The sequence below is a fragment of the Excalfactoria chinensis genome, chromosome 5, assembly GCF_039878825.1.
Source record: "Excalfactoria chinensis isolate bCotChi1 chromosome 5, bCotChi1.hap2, whole genome shotgun sequence".
NCBI classification, from domain to species: Eukaryota; Metazoa; Chordata; class Aves; order Galliformes; family Phasianidae; genus Excalfactoria; species Excalfactoria chinensis.
In genome coordinates, this window is record NC_092829.1 from 9,457,756 (window position 1) to 9,479,237 (window position 21,482).

Here is a 21,482-nt window from a genome sequence, read left to right on the forward strand (position 1 = left end):
GCAGAGCCACACGCAAAGGGGTTTCGGGGCCGTGCTGAGGGCAGAGCAGCGTGGACAGCCCGGGGCCCTGCAGCCCACGGCCCCTGGGAGCTGGCTGCAGGGTGATCCGGTGCCGGCACCTGCAGCAGGGCTCTGGTGTGCCTCGTGCTGCCTCTGGAGCCTTTGAGAAGGATTATTTCTTCCAGAGACTTGAACAAAACACAATGCACTTAAAATAGTTACTTCCTTATGGAAATGCCAACGAGCCCTGCTGAAAAGCCAGCAGAGTGAAAATCTGCATAGATTTGCATATATTTCCATACCTTCGGGCGGCTCACCCTTAGACTTGATGTGTAAAGGCCTGGTGCCTGACACTGTGGGCACCTGAAAGCGTGTGGCACCCAAAACATCACCAGGGCCACCCTGTGCCAACACTGCCCCAAGCCATGCAAGCAGAGAGCCTGTCCCCTCCGTCCCTCAGCCAGGCCCAGACCCACACCCTGCTGCTGCCTTACAGAGAGCAGCACCACCAAAACTCACACTATGGGAACAAAGGAGGCACCAGGAGGCCGAGTGCTGCATAAGGAGGTTTGTGATTTCCAACACCATCACCTTTATTCAGGTGGGCTCAGCTTGCCCATGGCCTGGACCCCACCAGGAGCCACACACCAATGTCTGTGGGAAGGCTGTGGCTGTGCCATCATGTCTCGGTCTCGCTGGGGTCGTACAGGGGGTTGAGGTAGAACACCTGGTGGCCCTCAGGAGCCATCTCCTGCAGCGTCTTCTCCACACTGCCAGTGCCCGGCAGCTCCTGCAGCAGCAAGGAAAGAGAAGCAATGGGTGGGGAAGGGAAGAACCCCCCCCCCACTGAGCACCCCCGATGCCCCCAACGGGGCCACTCACCACATCGAACATGGGGTTGTCAAAGCCTTTCCCACTTCCTGGCTCGGGGCTGCTCAGGTCCTCTGCTCTGTTCCAGAGCCGGGGGAGACGAGGCGTCCACAGCCTGGGGACAGACATGGCATCACCCCTTCAAACCCCAGCCCTGCCACTGCCCTCCTTGCAGCCCCCCACCGAGATGTCACCACTTGAGTAGCTCTATAGGAAGCGCAGGGATAAAGGCTTCAGGCTGTCTTTGCAATGGGGTGTTGCATGTTGAGCAGAAGGCAGCGAGCTCAGCTCCGGGGCTGCATCCTGCAGGGAGCGCCGGTCAGCTCGCAGATGATGGCCCTGCTGCGCTCTGCCTCAGAGCCATCGCGCTCCCTTCCTGAGCTGAAATGAATTGCCACCTGCTCCCGCTGCAATCTCAACAAGCGCTAATTACTTTTTATCATTGCCTTTATCAAGTTATCATTTTATCATCTTAATCACCGTCATCGCTTTATGAGTTTCTGCATTACTCTCACCCTAAGGCTCCCCATCCCAAACAGCGTCCAATGGGGGCTGAGCAGTGGGTCCCCACTCACGGCATCTCACCCAGCACTGCCTGCCTGGAGGGGGGCACACCCAGGAGCTCCCACCCCAAAACCTGGCCAGCAAATGTCCCACGGGCTGGAGCTGCCTGGGACACACGGCAGGGCAGGGCGGCTGGGGACATGGGCTCAGTCCATCTCTGGGAGCTGCACAACCTCCTTTCCCACTGCTGACAGAGCGGGTTTCAGAGGCCTGTCCGGCATCCAAGGAAGTGTCAGTGCACTATAAATCATCAGGTGACAATTACGAGGCTGGGAGGTTTTTTTTAGGAATTAAATGGAGGCACTGGTTTATTGCTGGGAAGTGTTACACCAGCACGTGCCAAGCGGCAGGGGAAGCATCCCTGCCCACAGACAGCAGTGGCCCCGTGCCCCCCAGCAGGTACCAGCACAGCTCTCCTGTAGCGACTGCGATGCCCTCGGTGCTATAAAGTGCTCAGGGTCAGTTGCTCCTGCCCACGCTCATGGAGCTGGGATGAACACACTGGGGAAGAGCTGCTTCCTGAGCTGCCGTCCCCTTTCATGTCTACAGAGCTGCTTTGCATGGCTTTGATGCATTGCTATTTAGAAGCTGGCAGCTGCAGCTCTCTGTTCCCATCAGGCTGCCAGCTAAAGGCTGCAAGGAATGGGAGATCTCCATGGGCAGCCACGGCAGGCTGTGCCCAGCAGCACAGCGCAGTGCCAAGTGATGTCCTAAGGATGCCAACCCATCCTCCCGCTCCACACCTCCAACATCCCCTCCTTGGACCCTTGGTGGAAGCCAGCGGAGTCATGATCTGCCTCCGGTGTAGAATCATAGAATCATTAATGTCAGAACAGACCTCCAAGGTCACCAAGTCCAACAATCAGCCCATCACCACAATGGCAACTAGACCACTCCCTCAGTGCCCCATCTCCATGGTTCCTGAACACCCCCAGGGATGGTGATTCCCCACCTCCCTGGGCAGCTGTGCCGATGCATTGTCATGATCTCTGAGAAGACATTTTTCCTAACATCCAACACGAGCCATATGCTGCTGCAGAAGCCCTGCTCATACCTCAGCTTTCCCTTCCTGTGGAGGTAGAGCAGCCCTCCAAGCACCAGCAGAGCGAAGAGCAGCCCCAGGACCGTCCCTGATGCGATCTGCCCGGAGGCATGGATTGCTGCCTGCCCGCTGAGAGCGCTGCCAGTGGCCACCTCCACACTGCCGCCTGGAATGCCCAAAGCTTCACCTATGGGAGGCAGGAAGGAATGAGGTGAGAGACAGAGCGTATAGGGCTACGTGAACTCCACCCTGTGATGCACAGGTGGGCAAATGTGGGTGCAGGTTGTCCAGAGGTGTGGAGCCCCCATCCTTGAAGAGAACTCATTTGAGCTTGGCACTGAGCAACAAGAGGGCTGGGCTGGCACAGGGGTCCCTGCCAACCCTGATACCCCTGATCCTGCAGTGCTGCTCCACTCACACCACTACAATTAAAACCGTGAAATTCTGGGCTAAGCAAAGCTCGCTAATGAAGTCATTAGAAAAGCAGAGCGTATGTGTGTTAGGAAGGCACGGAGCTGTGCCAGCCCAGACGGAAGGGACACGGACCTCAGGCAGCACAACAGAGCTCTTAGTGTGCTGTGCTGTTTGCAGGCAATCAGGAGCTCCAGCTGTGCCACTATTACAGCCCACAGCTCCCAGCACTGCACTGCTGGCATAGCAGTGATGGGGCTGTAGGGGGTGAGAGGGTCTGGGTGCCCCCAGATCTATGACACCAAGGATGGCAGAGTTTATAGAGTCAGAGAATCATTAAGGTTGAAAAAGACCTCGAAGTTCACCCAGTCCAACCCCAACCCATCCCCACTGTGCCCACTGAGCACATCCCTCAGTGCCACATCTCCATGGTTCTTGAACGCCTCCAGGGACAGCAACTCCCCCGCATCCCTGGGCAGCCTGTGCCAATGCATTGCCACTCTTTCTGCAACGTTTTTCTTAACCTGAACTTCCCTCGATGCAACCGAAGGCCCTTACCATGCTGTGCGATGTCACCCATGATGTCTCTAGCCAGCTGTTCTGCAGCAGTGCCCGTCTGCGTCCCGGCCTCGCCATCAACCAGCACAATCTGGATGACAGGTGTGGAGCCCCGCTGGAGGAGTCCCAGGAAGGTGTGAGCCCTGTGCACCTTGGAGATGGCCATCTGAACGCCGGCATACTTGGGCTTTCCAGAACACAACAGACACACACAGCCCGTCAGAGCAGTAGGCAGAAATGAATCCCTCCTGCAGACAGCTATGATGGACGTTCCTCGAGGGCCACCTATAAATCTTCACAGAAGCCCCACCGCAGAGCTGCCATCCCTACTGCTGCTTTCCTCCTCCAGCCAGCTCAGAGCTGAGAACCCCCCATGCTTTCTAGGCTGCTATTTCCAGCAAACCCCCCTCAGGCTCAGCAGCGGGCAGCCAGTTTTTACCACAATTGAGCAGAGTGGGTGCTGTGGGGAGCGAGGGAGGATGCAGCAGCACCCAGAGCAACTCAGCACATCCAGGAAGCCAAACCTGGTATGTGAAGGCTCCAGATGCTGGGGAGCACCCTGCATCCCTGGGACGTACCAGGCTGAGCCACGCTTGCACCACTCTGTCCCGGTATTGCTGCAGGTCAAATTCGGGCTTAAAATCTAGTGTGACAACGGCTCCTGCGGTTCAAAAGCAGACAGACAGACAATCAGAGGCCAGGAAGGGCAGAGCACTGTGGTGGTAACATGGCTCTGGTTGCCCCAAAAGGCACCTGGGAACCCCCAGCATCTCCATAATGCTGGGTCACACTGGGCTCCAGGAGGGGTGTCTGCAGGCAATGAGGCCTGGAGAAACTTCACCTCTCTTGCTTCCCTTCCCATCAGTGGGTCTGGGCTTTTGTTTCCCATGATACTCCAGCAGGAAGCCCCCTCCCCCATATTGCCACGGGAAGCTCCTCATTGAGCTACATCTCAAGGCTGCAGCTCGGCAGCTGCCGTGGCTTTGGCTGTGAGGCACAGAGGAGGGGACACGTGTTCCCTGTGTCACTGCACTGCATTCGGTGATTCAAACATTTTCCTTGGGAAAAAAACACTGGCGAACACTTGCTGAAACATGAAATTCTCCTAATGGCTTTTAGAGGCTCTGCTTTTGAGAGCACAGCAGAGAAACACGTGGTGCATTTCTTAATGAGTTTGGTACAATATACCAAGAAACTCAGTACGGCCGTGTATGAAAAAATGCTCCTTAACAACCTGCCAGGTGGATGAATGGAGAAGCACCCATGACACCAACTCGGTGGGCCCCACTCACCGCAGACCCCGCAGCAGTGGCCAAGGGGCTGCAGAGGGCTGTGACACGCCAGCACCGGGCACCCCTCTGCCCTGAGCAGGGATGCACAGATGCGGTCTCCATCCTAAAGAAGAGCAAGGCAGGGTCAGTCCCTCCCCTCCCCAATTTCTTCAGATGGGAAGAAATTGCCCCTAAAGTTCCTCACCTGGGAGTTCCCGCAGGCACAGCCGGAGCTGTGGGGACAGCGGGTGCCCGTCACCTGCAGGGTGGCATTGCCATGGAACTGCCACGTGGCAGAGGGGCTCCCCAGGTACTCGGCCCACGCCTCAGGGCTGCTCAGCTCCTGTAGGGAGAAGATCGAGAGTCCGCCGTGCGACTCCAGCACAGCATCCATGCCAGAGAACTCAGGCTATCAGGTTTTATCGGGTCCCCTGACGCCTGGCCCCAAAATGGCAGATCCCAGGCAGTGCAGCAGAGCAAATAACAGATTAGTGATGAGATGCCTTCCGCATCTTCTGCTTCTGGAGGCAGTGCCTGCTTGCCACTGCAGAGGCTGTGATCTTCAGCTCATCTGACTGAGAAGGATGGGGATTGTCATCTGCCTGGGCTGCAGCACAGCAGGCTGCCAGCGGTTCTATAATTATCCCGCTGATCAATTATACACTGATACAGAAGCAAAGCTGGGAGACAACTGTGAGCCCATGGGGCATGATCAGGCTGGAGCAGGAGGGCAGCCCCTTGGTGGCACAGAGGATGCCAGCAGGGAAATAGCCCCAAATCCATCAGGGTGCCATGCTGCACCTTCATGGTCCCGTGGCAAGGAGGTGCCAAAATGGTTTCGCACCAGCTCCCCATTACCTGGCCCATGAGTGAGATGCTCTGAACAGGGATCACTTGCCGCGATGAGTCAAGGTTTACTCGGAAGGAGGTTTCAGGCTGGAAGATGACGTGGTCGTACTGGCACGGGACACGTTCCTCATCCAGGAGGAAGATGCGGCCAGCCGGTTCCAGGTCTACTCTGGAGGACACATCCTGCCACAGCTCTGGGTTGAACCACGAGCGCTGCTCTGCATTGGCAAAACTCAGCACTGCACCTGATAGGAGAGAATGAGAACCACTGCTTGAGTAAAGCTGGTGCAGAACTCCAGCTGCAGATCCCAGGAGATCTTTATTCCTCTTCTTCAAAGCTTAATCATATGGTTAGGGAGGAAAACAGCCACAGAGCCTAATATAGAGTTCAATCAGGTACAAACAGGTATGAAAATTCTCATTGCAAATTTGCAGACCAGCAGAAACATGCTCAGCCTTGTACCTATTAGCAGATAAGCCCCAAACCAGAGCAGCATTTTACCATTGGCCATTTCCCTGGTGGTCACACTGTGCACTGCTTCTGCTTACCCTTCCCCAGCAGCTTCCCAGATCATACAGCACATGAGATTATTTGCAGCCATTCTAAAATTGTGCTTGCAGGAATCCATTTGGGAAAGCTGCCCAGAAATGCCCGTTGTCCCATGGGAGCATCGCATGGCCAGGTCAAAGCCTTGTGTGCTTGCAGCCCAGAAAGCCGATGGTATCCTGGGCTGCATCGAGGGGCTGGTGGCAGCAGGCAAAGGGAAGGACTGTCCCTGTCTGCTCTGCCCTCGTGAAGCCCCATCTGGAGTTCTGCATCCAGTCCTGGGGCCTTCAGCTCAAGATGGACATGGAGCTGCTGGAGCAGGTTCTTTCCACCCCACACCATTCCATGGTTCTGATACATCTCCCCTGCTAACAACAGCTTTCAGGTAAATAAGCAGCACTGACACAAATCAGCTGCTCATCAGGAATCTCAGTGTGAGACTGACTGCCCGCTGAGGGATGTGGCAGTGCCCAAACACCGGTGTGCAGACACCTGTGGGGCCGAAGGGCAGCTCCAAAACGATGTGGTTCAGCACTCAGGGGCCCGGCTGTGTAATCCGTAAGTGGTTTTCTTTAGCAGTACCATGGCAAAGCAAATGAGGGCTTTGATGTGGCTGCACGCTTAATAGGCAGGGTAAAATACAAACAATATTTACCTCCCTGCTACAACTTCAAAGCCTCCCTTGCTATAATCACTTTTTTTAAAAGACAGGTGATGTAGCAGGAGAAGAAAGATGCGATGTGAGGGAAGCCATCAAAGAGAAGGTTGGATTGAAGAGGGGTGAGTCACCCCGCACCGAGGTGGGACAGCAGAGGCCTTTGTAGCAATGCTGGTGCCAGATCTGTGATGTGAATGGCTGCTGTCAGCCCTGCACGCCGTACCTGAGCCACATCCCGGGTCCCAGCTGCCATCGAAAGCTGCAAACCCAGCACCAGATGCCAGCAGAAATTCTCCATTCAGGGGAAGGTACTAAAGGGAGAAAGGGATGCAGAGTGTTACTGTGCAGCCCCGCTGCCAGCCACCCAGGCTTGTCATCAAATAACGGTGCTAATTATTAGATTGCCAATTGCACTCACCATCTCCAAGGCACTTTACAGTCATTAGGAGTCACCCTCCCTGTGCCCCGTGTAATGGAAAGGTATTGTCTCCGTGTTCTACAGATGGGGATGCTGCAGGGTTGCACTTTATTTTATAGCAACACAGAAAACCACGAAGCGTTCAGGGAAACAAGAGCAGGAAAAAGCAACTTAAGCTCTTTCCACAGTTCCCTCCTCCTCTTGCTTACACGTGCTCCCAACAACTCTGAAATGGCTTTGTACATTTGGATGCCATGCAAAACTTGATTCCTTTATGCCTAGAGGTGTCTCCGCTGTTGGGGAGTGATGGATTCCAGTGGGTTCTGGCTGGGCAGTGGGCTGACTAAGGGATGGGGGCTGACAATGGCTCTCTGTGGGCATCACTTGCCATTGCTCAAACATCACAGCCAGCTTGGTGGCACCTGTGCGAGGTGTGAGGGAGGTCTGCAGGACAAACGTTGCCCACATTGCAGGTACAGCACTGCCCCAGGGCCGGGGTGGGGAGGATTTGTAGCCACCAGCTGGCACAGCTGCTCCAGGCCGGGCTGCAGCAAGTGACTGAGTCAGGGACTCATTCATAGCACACAGCTTATTCAGCCCAGCTCATTTTCCATTTAGAGATTGGGTTTCCCCCAGTATTTTCATGCATCAAGGCATGAGTGATGCTCAAGGCTCTGCTCTCCTCTCACTCATTCCAGCGGTGTAGCACTACAGAATCATTAAGGCTAGAAAAGACTTCTCAGACCACCCAGTCCGACCCTAACCCACCCCCACCACACTGACCATGTCCCTCAGTGCCACATCTCTGCAGCACCTCCAGGGATGGCGACTCCACCACCTCCCTGCCTGCAGCTGGCAGCCCTCCAGGCTGAGCTGTGCCCACACACCATGGCCTGTGCTCACATAGAAACGTGCTAGATGAGATTCTGAGGTTACATTGACTTAATTGCTCTTTAAATATGCATGTAGGTTAGAAAAAGCGAGACTCATGACTGAGTGCTGCAGGTGGCTGCGATAGCTCTGCTCCTGAGGCGGTTTTGCCTGAGGGTGCTCAGTCCCACACATGACCACCTTGGTGAGGGTATCAGATTCAGCACTATCATATGGTGCTCAGCTCTGGACAAAACAAAACAAAAGACAAAAAAACAGGGGGGTGTGAGGCAGAGAGATAAATCATTAAGGACCGGCTATCTTCTACCCCAAGGTACGTCATGTTCCCACCAGCCACAAAGAGATGTTTGCCTATGGATGCTGCCTCATGAGCCCACAGCATGAACAGTGCTTCACTGGAAACCATGCCATCATGTTCTCCAAACCCCTATTACTCTTGGGTAGTTTTACCAGCACTGAAGCACTGAGAAAGGCTGAAAGATCTGCCAGGAAAATAAATGTGCCCTTTGGCTGCCAATGAAAAAGTCACTCCTAGTGACATTTTGAGGCTCAGGACTCAGCCTGCTTATAAGCTGGCCAAGCTCTACACTAGCAGCTTCCTTTACCAAGCAAAGTACCCTGGCTAGTTTTCCTCTGAGCCCATGCAGGAGCAGGTGGTGGCACATGCTGGGGAAGGATAAGTCCCTTCTCCCTGAGCCACTGATGGCTGGAGCAGTGCCAGCCTTTCACCACCACCTCCATGTGGATGAGCCCTGCCTGATGGACATTACTTTCCCTAGTAGAGTTACTACTAGTAGTAGTCCTATTCTACCCCAGCAGAGTAGTAGCTTTGGCTACAGCTATGGGTTGGAGCATCCCAAACACCCCACGGGGACCATGCAGGATGCAATGAGTTTTCCTGTCCAGGAAGCTATTCCTTTGGAGCTTTACAATTCAACAAGGAGGAGGGAAAAACCTCAAAGGCCATACTTAGACAAGTACATACATGTATTTGTGAGCTGCATCACTCTCACTGCTCCCAGAAGCAACGCAAGAACCTTCTGTGCGTGCATTATGCCCACAGCAAAGGAAGACAGCCTGCTAAGAGTCTACTGTGGTTCTTAGCTTGGATGTGGAGAGAGCAGGGAGGAGGTGGGACCTCTCTGGAGGAGCTACAGTGACCCTTCCACTGCAGAGGCCATAGCCCTGGGCTGCAGGGACATTCCCAGCCCAGGAAGGGCTGCCCACATGTCCCACGAGGACATAACTGTGGTGTCCCAGTCCCCACTCACCCAAACACTGCACTGTGAGGTGGGCTGTGGAGTCACCTCATCTGCAGGAAAACAAAATGCAAGAGAGATCTCCACACTTCTGCTTCACAGCAGGAGTTTCTGAGGCTGGCCCCAGCATCAGCAGCTGATGCCACATTCTCACCACCAGTGACCCTACAGGGAGGCAGTGGGAACCCACTCGGTGGTTTGCAATGAGCTGGGCAAGAAAGAGCAAAGGGTTAAGCACCTGGGATCACTGCAGAGCACTAACGGAGACTCTGGTTGGGCAGCAGCTTTCTGCATTTGGGAGTTTTGTATAGGAATTACATATAGGCTGGGCCCCTTTCCAAGTACATTTTGAACTGAGCAGTGACATGTACTAAAGGAGCAGAGCCAAAAGCTGGCAGTTTCATCTGCTTTCCTTGGCTACTGCCAACCTCTACTCCACTGCCATTAATACAGCAGGCTCGGAGTCTCGCTAATCATTTCCCATCCCTGACACTGGTAGATGACTTATCTCCCTGCTCTTCATTACCAAATGTAACGACAACTGAAACACAGTCATATTTTTTCTCGTCCAAGTCAGCAAAAAAGAAGGACAGGAAAGGCCCCTCCCTGTTCTCAGCCAAGACGTGCAATCCCAGCATCGTGCTGCTGTCCTGCTACCTCAACCCATAAGTGAAAATGAAACCGCTGAAAAGCAAAATGAAACTGCTGAAATGTAAAAGAGAGGGAGAGGAAGATGAGGCAGAAGCCACCTCTGCTTTTCTTCTCTGCAGAACCACCTGTATTTCTTCTCATCCAACAGCAAAGACACGAGCGCACAGCTTTTAACCGCTCCCCAGCACACCCCAGCTTTGCTCCAGTGATGAACTATGTCACCTCACACAGGATGTGTGCAACCAACCACCAAAAGCATCAGCATGAGAGGAAGTGGATTTCTGCCTCACCCCTTACATTCCTGCTTTGCTGGGGCAGCTGCAGCCTGCAGGTTGCAGGTGGACAGGCAAGAGACAGGCAGGGCAGCTTTAGTTCCTTAGGGGCTCTGTTTGCCCACTCTCCTGACTGGATGAATCTCACCCTCAGCTCCATTCCAAGCCCAATGCTGCTGGGCTCAGCCTCACCCTGCTGTTCTTCCTGCTACTGCCTGCACTCCTGGGCCTGGAGCATCGCAGCATCACCGCATGGCTAGAAACAGGTAGCTCGTCCCTCTATGTTCACCCCCAGCAGCAGGCAGGGCACGGCAGAGCAGCGTGCCAGCGGGACATCATCACTGTGGCATCACCCCCTGCAAGCTAATGAGGGCTTGGCTGCTCTCCTTGCCCGCGTCCCCGCCTGCCCCCTGCAAGGCAAGGCCATGTGGCAGCAGCGCGGCTGCGCTCTGCTTAATGCAGGATCAGGTTCCCCTGCTGCGTCTGCTCATCACTCGGTCCCTCGGTGAAGCAGCACCTGCGCCCACTGCCCGCACACACGTGGCTGTGCTGGGCAGGGGGACGAGGGGACATCAGGAGCATCTGCACTGCATTGCCTGAAAAATGAGTGCAAAGACACAGAGCCCGCAGCAGCTGGGTACGTGAACCACCGGCACCTGTGGGAGCGCGTGTCAGGACGGAGCTAAGGCTGCAGCTGCAAACAGAGGCTTAGAGCTATTGACACATCTACTCCGGATTAGTTCCGCTCATTTTTCTCGGCTCGTCTCCTTGGTCAAGGGCAGTGAGTGCAGGAGAGCAGCTGGAATTGCAACACAGAGCCAGAGCTGCCCCAGCACCCACCTGGCCACCAGCCCCCGGCACAACCCTCTGCTCACCGCAGGCTCTGTAGGCTCCTCCCGCTGCAAGAGACAAATGCTCTCAGTGAGGTATAGGCATGGCCGGCTGCAAAAGGCTGCTTCGTAGCACCTCGTCCTCAGGCAGACCTTGAGCGGCAGCGCTGCTGGAGAACAGCCCGCAGGGTTCGGGCTTGTAACGATGTGCCGCCACACGCGCTGCAGTGACATTTTTTTTTACCTTCGTTTCAGGAAAAGGGAAAACATTTCCTTCTGTGAGGCTCCTGAACCTGCATTCCTGCCATTTCGGAAGCAGGGGGAGGAGAGCGTGGTGCCTGGGGTGAGCACAAAGCATTGCGATTCATTAGAGCCAGCGCCCCCGGAGAGCAATTGGCATTTCGAGATCAATCTCTGCCAGGATCCAAGCGGGAGCATCCTGCAGCAAAGCCGAGTACATTCTGCTCTCACAATTAGGCAGCTAAAAATATAAAGCTGGGAGCTGAGGTCCTGGTCTGACCCCGGTGCCCCATACGAGTGTCTGGGCAGCAGGGACAGGGTTGGGGCAGCTGCACCTCGGAGGCGCTGGGATGGGTGCTGGAGACTGAAAGCACAGAGATGCCCAGCACATGGACGTTCTTCCCCTGAGCTGGGGAGAAGCAGCAAGCAGAAGGCGATGCTCACACTGTGCCCTGACCCCCAGACTGTGTACACTACACGAGGCTGCTCTGCACACGTGGTTGGCTAAACCCAACACCTGTGCCCCCAGAATAGAAAGCGGCATCATCCCTGCTCCCAAGGGCAGCCCCTGGCCAGCACTGAGCCAGGACTCGTGTGAGACACACACCAAGTGGTGCAGCTGGGCTGGGCTGGACTGCAGAACCCAGTGCACGGCGCAGAGCAGCCCTGCGGGCACTGGCAGTGCACAGGGTGCTGGGCTCCTTGCTGGGTCATGGGCTTTCAGCGACATGCTGGCCTGTTAAGCACCACTGCACTGAGCACCTCTGGTTTTTGTGGGTTTTTCTTGGTGGATTTACCTTCAGGCTTCTCTGGAAGCTGCTAAATATTTATCTGCAATTTTAGGCAGCTAAAGACCATGGAAAATCCAGTCTAATAGTGATGGTTATGCTTCAAAGTCACATACATTTAAGCTGGATTTGGATTTAGCGTGTAGCTGAATTAGGGACAAGTGTCAAATGGGACAAAAAAGAGCCTTCCCCTAAAGCTGAGGGAAGTGGGCTTTGTGCCCCCACAGCCCCTGATCCTGACAGCAGCTCCCAGGGGATGCGGGCAGTGCCAGTGCTGGAGGCTGCAGTTCTTGTGGGGCTCAGCTCCACTAAGCAGCTGTGCCAGGGGGAACAGTGGGCATGGGGTGTGTGGCAAAGCAGGACAGGAGCCCTCCCACCACTTCTCCGCCTGCCATGCAGCAGATCCCTGCACCCCCTGCACAATCAGCACCATCCTCATGAAAGTCAATGAGAGCCAAACCCCCTCCCCAGCCATGAATTTCCTCCTGTGATACCACAGCAGGAACTGAGCTCCATTTTTTGGGGTTTTTTTTTTTTTGGCCGAAGGCTGTATAGCATCTCCATGGCGACTCCAAAGCTTAATGTATTCCTGCTGATTTAAGTGATTAATTCTCTAGTGTGGCAAGGCCAGCATCCGAGCAGGTGCAGCCATGCCTTGCTACAAAAAGCCTCCAAACCAATTTGCTCCCTAATGACCCCGCTGCTGAATTTCATGCCACCTCCACAAGCGTCAGAACAGCTCAGGTGCTTGATTTCAGTTTTGTGAAATCCTTTATCTTGGCAGCCTCCTTATCACCTGGTGACCACAGAGTACGGCAGCACATGGGGGAAAGAGAGGTGGTGGAGGTGAAATTCAAATGTTCATTACAACGCCTGGAAAATTGATGGGATGGAGCCTTGCCAATGGGGATACTTCAAGAGGAGAGAGCTGCGAGTTGGGCAGTCTTAGAATCAGAGAATCATGAAGGTTGGAACAGACCTCTAAGACCACCCAGTCCAACCCCAAGCCATCCCACCATGCCTACTAACCACATCCTGCAGTGCCACATCTCCACGGTTCTGGAACACCCCCAGGGACAGGGTCTCCCTCCACCATTTGTAGTTCAGATGCTCAGCACAGAAGTGCTGCTGAATGAGCTGCACAGCACGACAGCCTGACCGGTGACAGGGAGGAGTTTGGTGCCACTCAGCTGCCCTGAACTGACCCATCAGTGCTGGGAAACCTGCCCCCGAGCACCCAGCCAAGGCCTCCAGCTCTGCTCCCACAGGTGCCACTGTTGGTGGCTGCTTCGCCTCCGCTCCCAGCACACGGCCAGCCTTTGGGCTTCCTAATTTCAGCTCTTTAGCTTGTTTTTGAAAGGCTAATGATGTAATGAATAATGCTGCTTTGCAATTATGCACTTTGCAGTCCTCTGATGAAAGTACTTTAGAAATATTATACATTCATCTGTAAGTAAAATAAAATCTACTGGAGTGATATTTTGCTCTTTTCTTCTCTGGGTAAATTCCACATCATTTATTACATTACATTTGCACGCGTTTCCCAAGTACATTCTTTCCTTCCCAAATTCATATTTTAAATGCCATATAAATAAAGTAACTCCTCCAAATATTTGTAGCGGGATTAAATGTGGTGCAGGGCGTTATTAAAGCATCAAAACCATTAACGGGGAAGACAGCCCGAACAAATTACACCACGTAAATTTCAAGGGCTCGTCTGCATTTAATGGCCAATAAAAGAGCAAAACCCGATTTTCTGCTGAGTCTAAAACTGAGAGAGAAACTCTGCTGGGGTCTCATCCCGCTGGGTGGGATGTCGCCAGTCTGCTGGGTGTTGGCATGGGCCAACCAAGGCCTCCAACCCCGCGTGCTTCACAGCACAGCCCTGTGCCCGTCTCAGCGCCTCCGGGCTGATAATTCACAAGAAAAATCAGACAAACAATGGCATCTGAAAGGAATTTTCTTGAGCAACGTTCTGGGATTTCCCACAATGGTTTGTTTTCATTTCAAAATGCTTTTCTGTCAGCTTCACTTAGCCTCAGCCCAGGGCTAGTGACTGCTCCATGCAAGCAGTGCCATGAGCAAGCTGCTGCAGAGGGCTGTGTGGCAGGGCTCTTCCCTTCCATCCCAGAGAGAAAGTTAATTTCTTTCAAGAGAAAGTGTTTTGGGGGCATTTCTCCCCTACTTGCCAACATGAAATCAGAATCTTGGAACTCAGCTGTTTGCTCCTGGCTGGTTTCTGCGCAGTGCCAGCCAGCACGGACTGCTCTCACTGCTGCTTCTCAACCCAGCTGAGGCTTCTGGTTGGGCGTTAGGAAGAATTTCTTCTCAAGAAGAGCAGCGAGGCACTGGCACAGGCTGCTCAGGGAGGTGGGGAGTCACCATCCCTGGAGGTGTTCAAGGGAAGGTAGGGGTAGTACTTAGGGACAGGGTTTACTTGCCAATACTGGTGTGTGTGGGCTGCCGGGTTAGATGAATTACAGGTCTTTTCCAGCCTTAATGATTCTCTGATTCCTTTGTGGTCTGACCGGACCACGGCACGTGAGGACTGCAGACTCACATGGGCTGCACATCACAGCCCCCTACATCCACCCACCGGCTGTGCATTGCTCACCATGTCCTTCAGTGCGTGGGTAGACCTGACAAACACCGAGACCACCTGGAAGGAAAGCAAAGATAAAAAGCCTAAGCATGCTTTGCATGGGCAGGTGAAGGGCTTTCTGCATGCCTGGTGTCATTAGGAGAAAACAAAAGTACTCTGATACCTTGTCTTTCTCAAAGTGAATCTGGTCGCTGGCACACGGGACTCGCGCTTTATCCCAATTGGACGCTGCTTCAAAATTGGTGTTGGGAATCCACTTCTTGTAGGCAGCCATGGTGGCAGCTAGGAGGAGCAGGGAAGCAAACTTGAGCCAGTACTGCATGAGCAACATCCCAACACAGACCAGACCCTCAGAGGACATCGCAGCTGCTGGTGTGGCCAGTGATGGGGTTTGTAGCCACACTTGTGATATTCAGACCTGTGTGCTGCACCACCTTGACACCTCAAATCTGGGGCATCAGGACCGTGACTGCCTCCATCTCCCTGCTCCTCACATGGCTCTGCAGTGACAACATCCGTGCTTACTGCAGCAACAGGTAGGTGACCTACCAGGCTTTGAGGGATGTGAAGGAAGGCCCTCACCATTGTGTTGGTCACCTCAAGGATCACTGAGTCTGAATCCTAGCCCTGCACAAGGCCACCTCAAATCCAAACCCTATGTCTGAGAGCATCATCCAAATGCTCCCTGAACTCCAGCAGTTCAGGATGTGCCCAGTGCCCTGGGGAACCTGTACCATGTCCATCTCCCTCTGGTGCAGAACCCTTTCCTGATACCAGCTGAGCCTCCCCTGGCATGCTTAGCACAAATTGTCGGCTGGTATCATGTTTGGGGCTCAGTGGTGCAGCTGCACTGGTGCCCCAAAGCCTGAGGCTGGAAACACAGATGTCCAGCACCACCACCCCCTCAGGCTTCCAAGATCACAAGGATGGTGCAGTGTAGGAAATTCACATTCAGCTGAAGGTGAATCTCAAGCAGCCTGGAGCCATTTAATTTAGGTGTGTGGATGGTAAGACAGAAAAGTGAAGGGGGAAAAAGAAGAAGAAAAGCGAAAACTTTTCCTCTTAATATGCTTAATCTTTTCAGGAAGGAAGGAAAGAGGGAGAGGGGAACTACAGCAATACACACAAAGCTGGTGGATGAGTGTGCAGGAATGTCAGCTGGGTGCTGGATGGCAGGTGGGGGAGGGGACCCCAGGCAAGGAGGAGAGGGGGCTGGATGGCTGCGGCTGATGGAGAAGGGGCACTGCAGAGTGCCTGAGCTCTGTGAGTCCCAGAGATGGAAGGAGATCTGCTGGTTGTGCTAAGCAGCTCTGCAGAGGCTTTATCAGTGTGTAATGATCGCTTCAGAGCGTAATTACAGGTTTGTAGTGGCTGAGTCTGCCAGGGGCTCTGCTGAGACCATTCACTGTGCAGAACCACTGTTGAACGAAGAGGAAACAATATGGTTTTAACCTGAATGAAAAGCAGAACACAGGAGCAGATGGTGGAGCCCAGCCATGAGCAGCTGGGGCACCGGGGGGGCAGGAGGACAGCAGAGATGGCTTCCAGCTGCTTCAGGAAGGGGGTCCTGAGAAACGGCAAGAGCAAGCTGTCATTAACAGAAGGAAGACTAGGATGGACCTGAGGTCCTTGCTGGTTCAGAGCTGAACAGAGCTTCAGAATGGAAAAGACCCCAAAAAGTCAATGCGGGCTGCACCACCCATGCTGTGGACTTGCGTCCTTCTGACAGAAAGGCCCCACTGCACACTTCATGCTTCCACAGCTGCAAGATGTGCTGTGGACTGAGCCCTGCTCCACGTGCTGCCCAGCATGCAGCCCATCGTGGAGCTGGGGTGCCCGGGCTGCAGAGGTTAACCCGCTCCTGCAGTACCCTTGTTTCCCCATGCAGCTTCTCTGACACATTCCTGCACCCTCCACAGCCCAGGAAATATCAGCGTGCTATTTAATCAGCCTGGTCTCCAGGGAAGCGCAGTCCTTGAACATCAAAGCAACATGCATATTTAACAGAAAAGAGATCCTGCAGTGCAGAGCTGCAAGCTTCGGGCAGGACCAGGAAAACCTGAGCTGCAGGGGTGCAGCAGTGCCATACGTACACTGCAGCCTGGGCTCCCGAGCCCATCTCCATCCTTTGCTTTGTCCAGTTTGAAATGCATTTTGCTATCTCAACACAAACAGACTGCAAGAGCCTGCAGCTCTGATACAGAAAATGATTGCTAAAGCACACTGCAAATGGACATCTCTTGGTCACCCCTCCCTTCACGCAGTGCAGCCCTGGGCAGTACTCACCGAGGAGCTGCAGGACACCGAGGAGGAAAGCCAGGCTGCTCCCCATGTTGCTGCAGCACTCGCCTGCAGAGTCCCTGCCCAGCCGGACCTTGGACCATCACGGACACGTGATGGGCTCAGCACATTGTGCAGGTGGTGCAGGAAGGCAGTGTGGGAAGCAGCCCTCCCCAGCACCCACCTCAGCCCTCATCAGTCCCAGCAGCCACTGTGCTCTCAGCTCCTCTCCCAAGCTTCCCATGTCCTTGGCATCCTGTGGGAGCCTGGAAAAACCTCTGGGGAGTGAGATGTGGAGGGGAGAGCAGCAGCAGTGGATGCTAACAGGGGTGAAAGCAAACAGCCATGTGCATCCAGCAGTACCCTTCCCTGACAACCCCATAATTACTAATAGTGGCCTCCAGGTATTATTCAGTGAGCTCTCATGGAAGAGAGCAGCTTCAAGCAACAATGTGTAACTGCACTTTGGCCAACAGCTGATCTGCTCATTACCGTCATGTGCCACACAGCCCCACGCTACTTCCCTTGAAGCTGACAGTGGTGAGAGGACAAAGGTTCCCACCTTCCCCTCCCCACTGTCCCCTCTGACCCCAGGCGTGCAGATGAGTGCTTTCCCCTCCATCTCTGCCTCCAAACAGCCTTTGCAGATGGGGAGAGTTTCGATGAAGCCACCCACTGCTTCTTGGACATAGAATCACTTGGACATGGAATCATTTGAGTTGGAAGGGACACTTAAAGGCCATCTAGTCCAACCCCCTGCAGCGAGAAGAGTCACCTACAGCTCAGCCAGGCACTCAGAGCCCTGTCAAGCCTGACCTTGGGTGCCTCCAGAATGGGGGCAGCCGTCACCTCTCACATCTTCCAAAATCTTAATGCTGTGAGCACAGGACTAAGAGCACAGGTTGATGCACTGTGCCCCATGGAGGTCAGCAACGCCCATCCCATCACCCTCGTCCCCAGCAGGGCATCACTCATGGACTTACCAAACAAAGAAGCTCACGAGCAGCATTTCCAGCCTGGGCATCAGCCCAAATTCAGTCAGCACTTTCCGCACAAGGAGCTGGATGCCAAGAGATGTCCTCGAGGTGAAAGGCTCCTGCACTCATTACTGCTCACAAATCACTCCCTGGGGATCATCAGGTGAAAGCTGGCTGCACCAAAATCTCTAGTTTAAAGGCAGAAGATGTACACACTGCAAGCTGTAACAGCTTGAAGAAAGGCCTGCAGTGTGCAGAGGGCAGGGCACACACTTGTCCATGGCTTCAGCATCCTGCACTACATCTGGAGCAGGTGGAAGGTCCCAGTAAAACCTGATGTGGGGACAGCTGTTCACTGCTGTATGATGGCTAGGAGCCGAGGGGCAGAACAGCCTGACATTTGCTCTGCATTTCTCTCTGGGACTGGAGTTCCCACCTCTCTGCTACAGCCACAAAAGGGGGCTGAGTGAGAGTGAGCTTTGGGTCAGGCAGAGGCACAGAGAGAAATAAAGACGAAAGGAAGCAGAAATTGATCTTCAGCAATGAGAGCTACTGCCCCGGCCTGAAGATTATCAGGTTTACTCCTTGCTGCTTGCAGCATGCTTTCTACACAGGCTCTGACTACCTGGAGAAGGACTTTCTAGAAGGGGATGTGGCAGGACAAGGGGCGATGGCTTTAAACTAAAAGAGAGTAGATTTATGTTAGATATTTTGAAGAAATTAATTACTCAGAGTGGTGAGGGCCTGGCACAGGCTGCCCAGAGAAGCTGTGGATGTCCCATCCCTGGATATGCCCAAGGCCGGCTTGGCTGGGGCCCTGGGCAGCCTGAGCTGGTGGGTAGTGTCACTGCTCATGGCAAAGGGGTTGGAGCTGGATGGTGCTTAAAATCCCTTCCAACCCAATCTATGGCTTTACGGTGCTCCAGGGAGAACAAGAACATTGGCAATGAGGAGTGGGAAAACCACGTACAAAGATGCTTGGCCTCCCCAGCAATAAGTTATAAAGTGGTATTAGAGACAGAGGCACCAATCTCTTTAGCCATTCAACACTAAGCCACTGCATTTCCCTGCTGTACAAACACATCCCTTCCCACTGCCAGTCACAGTCTGTAGCAGAAATAAGCAACACAAGGTGCTTCTCCTGCCATGGCAGTTCCCAGTCATGGCACTTCCTGGCTGGGAAGGGAGCTCAGTGCTGTGCTTGGTGGCACAAAGCACTGATTGCTGTGAATAACAAACCCCAAGGTGGGTGACGTGCCTCCGACTTGCCGCACAGCCCTCTAAATGCCACTGTCACAGAGAGTAGAGCTCAGCGCTGTTCCTCTTGCTGTGAGAAGCTGCAGGTTACCATGAGGCCCCTTCAGCCCCCTGTGCTCTGGGTTGAGCAAACCAAATGACTTCAGCCACCCTTCACACTCCTTGCACTCCATCCAGATCCTTCTCCATCTTCATAGCCCTCATTTTGGACACACTCTCATGGCTCTGAGTCATTTAAGTAATCGTCTTGTGGCACCCAAACCTGCACCCAGTGCTCTGAAGGAGACTGGAGCCTTTCCAAAGGGGAAGTGGAGCCTTGTGCTGCAGCAGGAAGGCTGGAGGGACACGGGCGCTTTCAAACATCACTGGGAAGAGCAACACTGAGCACAGGTGATGGTGAAGTGGCCATGTGGGCTCAAGGAGGAAGGACAAGTGGGATGCCAATAACCACTTGAAGCCGCACTTGTTTATCTTGGAGCCACAAGAAGGAGATCAAGGGCTCCCTGCATGTGGGCAACGGATGGTTACAGAACTACATTATTGGTGGATTTAGGATCTGAGCACCCCAGCCTGTTTTTCCACTCCTGAGCCAAATCCCTGCTATACTCATTAATTAGCCCCTGAGCTCAGATAAGATTACTTTATAGACCCTGGGGACTGACAGCATTTACTGGCCTCCACCTTCTACCCTAAGACACTTGCTAAGAGGGCAATAACTGGGGACCAGCTCCAGCATCACCTGTGTTCCTACTGGCTGATGTCACAAGGCACGCTGGGAGGCATCTCATCAACCTCCCTCAGACAGATGCTGTTTTCATCAGCCAGGGCTGATCTAAATAATCTCTGCAGGAGTTGCTGTGTTGGCACAAAGCAGCAGCTGAGTGCCACAGCAATGTCTGCAAACAACTCCTGCCTCTAATCAGCACAGCCACGCTGTCAAAACACAAGTCTTTACCAGCTGTAACTACCACAAGTCGTGGCCAAACACCTCTGAATCCAATTCATAGTCTCTATGGCCAAAGCCACTCCCCATGGAGTTTCATCCACATTTGCCAGCCTGGCACATGGGATCTCAGATCTCCTGCTGTCTCCCAGTCTGGGCCGTGGGCCATTTACCAATTTCAGGAGCCCATGGGACACACAAGAGCAGTAACCCATGCTCTATCATCAGCTACTGATAGACCTGGCTCTGGTGGCCACCCCAAAGGGCTGTCTGAACGTGCTTTCCCTCAGAGCCATGTGAGCTTACAGTTTGTCTGACCTACAGCATTTCTGCACCGTGGTCTCTCCTGGGGTATTTTCCACACCCTGCTTCTGGAAAAGTACTTGCCATAACACAAGTGCTGTGTTGGATTGCTTTGCTGAGTCACCACATCTCTGGTTCTGGTAGTTATGACCAAAAGGAGCAAGTAGAGTGAGGGGAGAGAGGTGAGAGGAGAGCCAGGGCAGTGCCTGTTTAGGTGTAGTGTAGTATAAGATAAACCCAGGCACTGAGCAGCAGTGACAGCCCTCAGGGTTTAAGCCAGCAGGGCAGGAAACAGTGACACATGCGACTCATGGAACAAGTGCACCGGGGAAGGAAGTGGAAATCACCTCTTTCACCACTTCTTTTGCTCACCAGCTATTTCCCCCTTCCTCAGACAGTTCCGGGACTTCACCACGTTGCGGCAGGCTGTCCTGGTGAGCAGAGGAGTTTTCAAAACCACCTGAAAAGGGCAGGAAGTCAGAAGTTTGGAGAACGTTTATCCTCCCCAGTCACTGTAAGCAAACCCGGGGCTTGAAATGCCAGAAAACATGAAAAAGAAAGAAAAAAGAAACTCCCCCTGCAGTTCTTTAAACTGCAGTTCTCGCAGGGGATGACCCCAGCACCCTGCTTTCCTCTGGGCAACGTGCACGCCTGCACAGCACCCTCTGTAGTCCAGACCAAGAGTTCTTTGCCCTGCTGTCACCTGCTGCTCAGCTCTCCAGAGCTGGCATGCTGCTGCTGTCACCGAGGTAATGCATTGCCTTCCTGAGGAAAGCACGCCATAAAGCTGGAAGGTGCCTTCTGTTACCTGTCAGCGGGAAAAAGCACCTATAAAACCACCTCCTTGCCAGGCACAGAGTAATGGATCACTTCAATTATGATCCATGGCTGGGGGAGGAGCAGGGATGCTAGGAGTGAGTCAGTGTTTGCCTTTGAGTTTAAAGCAGTTTTCTGCTTCTCTACCTGTCCTGTGAGAGCACCAGCACCAAGCGTGAGCAGCA

At 53.8% G+C, this 21,482-nt stretch overlaps 1 protein-coding gene across 2 annotated transcripts; it reads right to left on the reverse strand.

The window, feature by feature from the left end:
- Positions 1–553: 553 nt before the first annotated feature.
- AMN (amnion associated transmembrane protein) lies at positions 554–17,159 on the reverse strand. 2 transcript variants are annotated; one of them, XM_072338553.1, is made up of 12 exons: positions 17,008–17,159; positions 14,885–15,003; positions 14,734–14,778; positions 6,994–7,081; positions 5,575–5,810; positions 4,922–5,059; positions 4,738–4,840; positions 4,024–4,106; positions 3,446–3,632; positions 2,489–2,663; positions 883–985; positions 554–790 (listed from the first exon to the last, which is right to left on the reverse strand). In XM_072338553.1, exons 1-12 carry the CDS (start codon positions 17,051–17,053, stop codon positions 680–682), a joined length of 1,434 nt encoding a protein of 477 aa, XP_072194654.1. In that variant the 5' UTR covers positions 17,054–17,159; the 3' UTR covers positions 554–679. The 2 variants fall into 2 exon arrangements, with proteins under 2 accessions (XP_072194654.1, XP_072194655.1); XM_072338554.1 differs by lacking the exons at positions 14,734–14,778; positions 14,885–15,003; positions 17,008–17,159 and adding an exon at positions 11,137–11,431 and having other exon boundaries at positions 555–790.
- Positions 17,160–21,482: the final 4,323 nt, after the last annotated feature.

Bases quoted from the DNA above. Each gene is read 5' to 3' on its own strand.
- AMN (XM_072338553.1), bottom strand. From the start codon at position 17,053: ATGGGGAGCAGCCTGGCTTTCCTCCTCGGTGTCCTGCAGCTCCTCG. The intron at 14,779-14,884 runs GTATCAGAGTAC...CTTTCCTTCCAG, and splicing joins TTCACTTTGAGAAAGACAAG to GTGGTCTCGGTGTTTGTCAG. The intron at 986-2,488 runs GTATGAGCAGGG...GTCTGTCCCCAG, and splicing joins CACAGGAAGGGAAAGCTGAG to GCTGTGGACGCCTCGTCTCC.